Source organism: Pygoscelis adeliae, unplaced genomic scaffold (assembly GCF_000699105.1).
Source record: "Pygoscelis adeliae isolate BGI_AS28 unplaced genomic scaffold, ASM69910v1 Scaffold191, whole genome shotgun sequence".
Taxonomy (NCBI): Eukaryota; Metazoa; Chordata; class Aves; order Sphenisciformes; family Spheniscidae; genus Pygoscelis; species Pygoscelis adeliae.
Genome location: NW_008824114.1, coordinates 757,621 through 765,332, shown reverse-complemented (window position 1 = coordinate 765,332; position 7,712 = coordinate 757,621). Strand labels below are relative to the sequence as shown.

The window sequence follows — 7,712 nt, the reverse complement described above, 5'->3', positions numbered from 1 at the left end:
GTAAGAGATTGTTTGGACGCTGTCATGTAAAGTATTATGAAAAGCTGAAGGACCAAACTCACTCCTTCGAACCTAGTGCTATTATCAGGAAAGCAATCTGGTCCCGTACGCTGATCTGAATGCAAACACTGCTCAAGTTTTTAAATATTAACATACAGCTCTATCATCCTCCAGCCGCCCTGAAAACCCTAAGCCATTGTATCAGATATCACAAGGAGAAAGCGCTAATACAGAAGACAGTGGAATATTCTGCTTTCCATCAGGAGACAAAATGCCACACGACAAAAAGCTGTTGTCTACATGCGAATCTTCAGCACCCACCACAGCAGACTAATCCAGACTGTGTATTTAGGCAATGCTCTCAGACAAAAATATCCAGCAAAGATCCCATGAAAGGCAAATGCTGCTGGAGCCCTCGCCAGGGTGCACTGCCCTGCGCAGAGCACTGCCCCAACACAACAGGCACCGGCCGCTTGCTGAAGTCTTCTCTGACTGCTCAACCCCAGGCAGCAGCTCCCCTCCCCAGACTTGCCCACACCATCTCTACACCTGGATCTGAACAGATCGTATGCACAGCTGAATTATTTTCATCAACCTTTCAATACTTGTCTGCTTTGGGTTTTTTTTTCCCCCTGTATTAATAGTTGTATAGCATCTCATCTTGGACTGTGCCTGCTGAAACCGGTTATGCTCTGGTGTAGCTCCCGTCTTCAGCAAAGGAAAGCGTAAAGTCCTGTAATGTCCGGGCACAGAATAGTTTTTTTTTCAATAAAGATTCCTCTTATTTAAAAAGAAAAGCAAAAAACTCTAGACTCAGGGTTTCCTTCAGAACTAGCTAAAGGCAACAGTGAGGAGCATATCTGCTACACTTTTTGTTTCCTTCTGAAGCATTTCAGAACAGTATATTCTAAAAAAAACCCCAGCCCCTAAGGAGACTCCAGAAAAAGGAGCCAGAGCTCTACATCGTTGCCACAGCAACAGTTTGCATGAACATGATGGAGCAGCCAGGAGCTGCGTGGAGGTGCTCCCGGGGCTGCCACCTGTACCTTCCCAAAGTGCTCGATGAGGATCTCAACTACTATGTTTTGGAACTTGATGTTCATCATCGCTGCCACGGTGTCCTCCTGTGCTCGCATGAGGGTAGGTCCAAATATCACCCCCATGTTAGACGGTGACATCAGATTCTCTCGGCTGTGCTCACATATGCTGTGGAGAGGAGGGAAAGAAGGAGTAGGTTTTGGTTTGGTTTGGTTTTTTTCAAACAGATCTTATTCCAAGCAATAAAAAAAGGATACAGTAAGAATCGTTCATTCAATTTTCTTCATTTTGTTTCCGCAGGATTTGTTTCCCAACGCTACCAGAGATAAAACATGTCCCTAGCTATGACATGCACTTTTGGCTCGGACAACTGTTTGGGAGAGCAACATGCTGACAGTATTTTTATTTGATCCCACTCCTAGCTCATCTTTTAACTCTGTAATCAAAAGTCGTCTGTGCAACACACACACAAAAGGAATAATTTAAATCAAAATATCCTATTTATCCAGAACTGACTTTCGGCTTTAGTTTTTCCTCTCTCTGAAGGAGGAGGACTGAACGAAGGAGGCACACTTTGGAGTTTTTCAGTAAAACTCTACACAGCACCTTCCTTCTGAAAGAACCACCGTTTTCACAGAACAGAGCTCTCTCTGTCCAGCAGCCTTCAAGCTTTGGAAGAACGCGCAAGCCTGCGGAGCAGCACCGGTTGTTGACTGAAGTAATAACCACCTAGGTGGGCACTACCTGTTTCCAGAAGTGGACCAGAGGAGAGAGACTCTGATGCTGACACATAATGAATTCTGGGTTTGCCCTGTAGCTCTGGTGTTAAAGAGGTTTCTGTCAGCACGAAGGGGAAAGGGAACAGAATGTAAGCGTAAACACTTTAAGGAATAAACACAGTGACCACAAGTACAGCATTAGCTTCATCGGACTGCACACCAGACACTCGCAGCTCTGCCACTTACACAGAAAGGTTTCTAAAACCCACACAAACATGTGCATGAAAGGCTGGAACTGGATGGCAGGCAGGATCCCCCAGCCAGCCCTCCTCGCCCCAAAGAGGGGGCATGGCACCGAGGGGCCAAGCACTTGCCTTCCAGTGCTAGGGTGTGACAATCCCAGGTCAGCCCTGGTTATTTCTGAAACAGTCCAGTTTTGGAAACGACTTCTCCAAAGGTCCAAAGCAAGCCCTGTTATATAAAAGCCATTGCTTCTGCAAGCCCTGGTCCTTCCTGACCTGCACACAGATTGTTCCCTTGCTTTTGAGCTTCAGCATGGCTTGTCACAAGCCTCTCTCCCTGCTGCACCCCTGCTCCTCCCTGGGATGGAGAGGGCAGAGTTTCCACACTGAGCCTTTGCATTCGGTGTGACATGGAGGCAGGAAAATAGCCATTTCCCAATGCACCGCTGGTGCCATTATCATCAAGTAACAGACTTTTTCAGTGGCTCACTGGCAGAAGCATGTGGAAGCAGTGCTGCTCAGTGCCACCAAGCATCCAACACGCCTGTATGAGAGCAGAGACTGACACACTTAAGCCTTCGTGCTGCTCCAAGGGCTCAGGACATTGAATCCACAGAGCTGGAGATAAAACCAAAGCATGCTTCATGTTCAGCCCATGGGCACAGGTCCTACAGCCATTCCCAAACACTGGAACTAACGTTCTTGTTAACTGGAGTGAGAGGTGACAATTTATAGCTCTGCTGTCAGAGGGTATTTTCATTTTAAAATTATTTCCTGCTTGGTGCTTCTCAGAAAGGGGATGAAAGTGGCAATTAGAAAGAGAAGCATCGCATAATGCAGTGGGTAGCAAGGATAATCATACCATTTGTGCAGTCCAAATGTAAATTCCGAGGGGGACTGTGGCGGATACAATTTTGCAAACCTGCCACAAAAAAAGGCTTGTTCTGCTGATGCCATTATTCCCCTCACTTTGGCTTTAGAGAAAAACATCTGCTTACTTGACGAGGTGTTGTATGAGGAGCTCTAACATCTCTCTGTTCTTGTCAGGTAGTTTATAGACCAGCGCGTGAATGGCTCCCAGCCTGTAATCCAGGTTCTCAGATTCTGGAAAGAAGTAACACAAAGAAAAGTTTGTGCCCACCACTTTCAAAGTAAATACATAAGAGAAAGATAAAGCCAAAGAAAATCTGTGGGAGCTGTTCCTTCTGCAACGTAGGGCTGGCTGGCCCAACCCGGTGATGGGAAGCAGAAGTAAAGTGAGATTACATAGCAACAGGGCAATCATTGTGAGAAACAAAATGAAGTGGAAAGAGGGAGAAATGAAGCTTGAAAGGGAGCTCAGGGTCACACTCTGCCTCTGAGCATGGCCAAGGAAACAGGCTCGGCATGGCTGGGTACTCCCCTTTGCACCCTCGCCCCGCACACCAGCACACCTGGGGAACACACGGCCTCTCTGCTGGGTATCTTATCAGCCCAGATAGCTGTAACACTGAACAACGCGGTAAAACATCCTGCAGGGAAAAAAATTGAGTCCCTGACCCAAAGAGGTCACCTTTAGAAGCATAAATAATCAAGAAACAATAAAATACTCGGTGTGAAAAGAATAGTGTGGGATCTTGGTAGCTGGGAAGCTTAATGGTGCAAGTTTCTGAGGGAGGGTAGGGAAGGGATTATGGTTTTGTACATACCCAGCCATCATTGGTTTAACCAGTTCTGAAACTAATAAATCTTGGGCTTGAGCACAATCAGTAGGTGGTGGAAAATTTTCCTTTCCAAGAAAGAACAAGTGTTATTAATTCTCCAGAGGTCCAAACTGAGGAGAGGCGGGCGCTCTCCTACCCTCCCTGTGGACTTCAAGGAGGCATGGGGGTGTGAAGGATGCTTTAATCCAAAGTGTTTCTGAGTGTGCCATGAATTTCCAAATGCCAGTACTCTCATGCTGAGGGAGATGACCAACTCCCTGTATCCCTCTCGTCTCCATCTCAGCATGCTGGCTCTCAACACGCTCTGAGGATGAAGCCAATTCAAAATTATTATGGCTTATTTGAAATGGCCATAACAACAGGACAGCCGAGGACTGGCCGGTTTAGCACAGTTGATGCCCTGTCAGTATACCCACGTTACTCGCTAATCTCCACTAATACTGGCTGTGGCTCAGTTCCAAGAGCTGCAGCAGAAAAATGTCTTTCATGTACTGGAAGACGCTTTGGATTCAACATTCCAGGACAGATTTCATGACCTAAAGGGAGCACCTATCTATCTGTGTGGCAACAGCACACCCCATTCCCTCACAGGTTTTAAAATAAATATATTAATACTATCGAGAAACAATTCTTCTGGGACACCCATGCTGATTTCAGGTTAGTTGACATCCCCTGGCTCTCCAGACCCTCCGAGAGCATGAAAACCTGTTAGAGGGAAGAGCACTACAACAGCAAAGGAAAGAAGGGAAGAAATACCACCACCTCCCTCGCACAATTAAGCACTCAGAAGAGTCACTCCTCTTTCTACAGGGGAAAGCAGCCGGACACCCCAGTGTCGGGCTGGCAGAGCTCTGTCAAGTGATTCTGATGTACACTGGTTGGGGAGAGCAGGGCTAGGGACTGTCAGCAGGGCAGCTGCGGGACTTACTGGCAGCCAGGACCAACTCTTTGTGGAGCTTGTACGTCATGACGGGTTCAGACAGGTTCCTGCAATAACCAGAAAGAAAACTCAGCTCTGGCAGGGCAGCGCGACCCGCTCGTGACGGATCTCCAAGGAACAACGGGCAAACCTGCTTGCCCTCCAGCACCACCGGTTCCCGGTGGCATCTCCCCCCCAGCCAGTATTAAACAGTTTTCCCCATAGAACATGCGGTTTCCACAACAGGAATATTTCTAAAGAAGAAAAAAAAAGAAAAAAAAAAATCCATTCCTCTTCCCAAAGCCTTCATCACTTCTTTGCCCTTTCCAACAGCCAGATGTTAACATCTGGCAGTTCACTCTGCTTTTCACCTGGATCAGCCCCAAGCTCCTTTGCCCACTCAGGGCAGGTGTGACCTGCAGTGCTACCTGAGATAAAACTTCAGTGAGCTGGTAATCGTTTTGATGTCCCAATCGCCACTTTGGAGATCCACGTCCCCTGGACATTTTGGATCTAGAGGAAGAACAAAATGACTTTAAAATAAGGTCCATTTTGACGTTGTTAATAAATAGCACGCTCCCAGGGAGTGTATGCTCTCAAGACAAACGAAGCTACAACAGCACATGAAGAAAGCTGCTGATTCTCATGGTTGGGAAAAGCAAAACAACAGTACCAGCGTCAGTATTTTGGAAAGGCTGAGGAGCAGTGCTAACTAGGGACAAAGGAAGAAGCAGAAGGTAACATTTAAGCAGTGGTGAAAAGTTAGTGAGGGCATATCCTCTATAGTTTGCTTTTTGCCAGCACAGCCAAGACTGGCAGAAACGACACATTTCAACAGGTCCAAGACAAGCTTTCTGATACCCAGAGCAATCTAAGTGTCCAGCTCCAATCCCTCCTTCGCAGCTACTCCCCTGAAGGCTGTTCTAGAAACATTCCCTCTCACTGCACGGAGAGGAGGGAGCTCAGAGGCGTGGAAGTACACTTTGCTCCTGCCTATCCTCACTGAACAACCACATAATTTCTGTGGTATGATGAAGGACAACCATGTGGACATGGTTGGAGGATAGTAGGCAGCTGGACTAAAGAAATAAACTGCATGATTTATTTTAAAAAAGAAGTAGGACTAGAGAAAAAAAAAAAAATAAAAGAAAAAAAAAACTATCTCCTTACTGAAGTTCAGCATGAAATCCTTCTGCAGCAGTTATTTCTGTGTTGTTGGACTTTTCATTGTGAGTTCGTACACAGTAGGGTGGCAAGTGGTCAACCAGACCAACGCATATAAATAAAACGAAAAGCCGCTCACTGGTGGGGTTCAGAGGAGAAAACCACAGAGCTACTCACAGGGAGGGTGAGAATCAAGAAGCAATAAAAACTTAGGCTAAGTAATTAGTCATCAGGCAAGCATAACCGGATAGCTGTCTGAAGTCGTGGCTCCATGGGAATTGGGTACAGCTATATGTCAGCACAAACCAGCCGTTTTAATAAACAACAACAATAGTAAAAGCAATAGTAACAATAGTAAAAAACAATAGTAAAAGCCTTTGAATACTACATTAATATCAGATGTCTGCACAGGGAGCTGGCGCAGGCCTGAGGCACACAGGTATCAATGCAAACATACTTTCTGCCCTGTGCTCCAGCCCCTCGGGCAGGGACGGTGAGAACGGCTCAGCCTTTGGGCATGTGGGAGACCGACCCTCGGGGCTCACTTAAGGGGCTCGCAGCGTGCCCTGGCCCACACGTACCACGGGGCAGGGGCACGATGGCCTCAGCCAGGTCCCAGCCCGGGAGCACCTGTCCTGGCACGGAGCGACGCTGCTGAGCCCCACAACCTGCTGCAGGGAGTTTAACCTTTGCTCGCACGAAGACTGCCCACCAATTGACACGCTTGTATGAAATACAAGATTCAGTGCACAGAAAGGCTTACAGCAGAAGTGCATGCATTGACATATTAATGTATACATTGCATACAGTGAGGTATCCCGGTCCTTCTGGGTGAAAACCTTAAACCAGGGTAACGGCCTCCCTGCAGAGGCCACCTTCCCGGTATAGCTTTCCACGATACCCCACTGAGGAAAAGTGTCCCCTTGAGCTTGTCTGCAGGGGCTAGTTTAGGAGGTAGCCGTGCTGGACCCATGGGACAAGGCACCTCCCCATGAACAGCATTGGCCGGGCGAGTTCCCTGGCAGCAATGCTGCAGGAGGGGCTGCCCGTACCCTGAGGCCCTCAGGATCCCGCACGCTAATTAATGAGCGCTAACCTGCAGGTCTGGTTCTCATTTGCCCTGCCTAAATAAGAATGGGGACCCAGGCTGTTACCAAGGGAAAGGAGGCGTGGTGGCTGGGTGAGCAATGATTCATCCTGTTGCCTGACTGTCGGGTGATGCTGGCAAACCCGTGCCACGTGCGCCCAACCGCGCGAGCAGCCCCGCTGGCCGCAGCCCCTCCGCTACTGCCGCGGTTTGACCGGGAGCTGCCGCAGCCCCGCTCCGCACGCTGGGAGCTGCCGGCCATGCAGACAGTGGAGGAGAGGGCGAGGGGCTCATCTCTCTTTGACTGATGTCCCGAACCTTGGGCCCGTGTCAGGAATGCGTCCCCAGCACGTGACTCCAAAATGCCTGAATATTTTTAGCACACGATGGGAGAAGGCTTGTCCCCACTGCTCCAGGGTCACTGCCTCCCTTTATTTCACTGCTGCTCACTTAACTTAAAATGCAGGTTGCACCAAAAACAAATAAATGCAGTTTAAAGGGAGAGGCACTAGAGCAGGCTGCAGAAAAAAGCCCAGAAAAGACGGGAAAGATGTGCCTCAGAGGGGCCACAGGGACCAAAAACCATGCTGGACATTTCTCACTGTGAAACCGGATCCTCTCTGTCCCTCTTAAACAATACAAGACCAGGACAATCTAGCTGCACAGAATAATTAATTCTTACCAAAAAAGGCATTCAGCAACTTCTGCACCTGAATATTGCTGCCAACAGTCCGGTAGACGCCCTCCGTAGTTATCCCTAAGCAGGAGAAAGCCAAAGAGCATTAGCCAAAGGTCTTCGCCAGCTGGTGGGAAGTCCAAAAGCCCCATCTGTGGAACTCT

General features: G+C 48.2%; 1 protein-coding gene across 1 annotated transcript in view; it reads right to left on the bottom strand.

Annotated features, from left to right (window-relative positions):
- The window catches only part of OPHN1 (oligophrenin 1), a 57,968-nt gene that overhangs the window by 12,363 nt on the left and 37,893 nt on the right, over positions 1 to 7,712 (bottom strand). The window contains exons 14-18 of the mRNA XM_009334282.1: positions 7,555 to 7,629; positions 5,050 to 5,134; positions 4,631 to 4,689; positions 2,998 to 3,103; positions 1,047 to 1,206 (exon numbers count right to left, since the gene is read on the bottom strand). Of these exons, the coding sequence (XP_009332557.1) occupies positions 1,047 to 1,206; positions 2,998 to 3,103; positions 4,631 to 4,689; positions 5,050 to 5,134; positions 7,555 to 7,629 (485 nt within the window). The remainder of the gene's footprint in view (positions 1 to 1,046; positions 1,207 to 2,997; positions 3,104 to 4,630; positions 4,690 to 5,049; positions 5,135 to 7,554; positions 7,630 to 7,712) is intronic.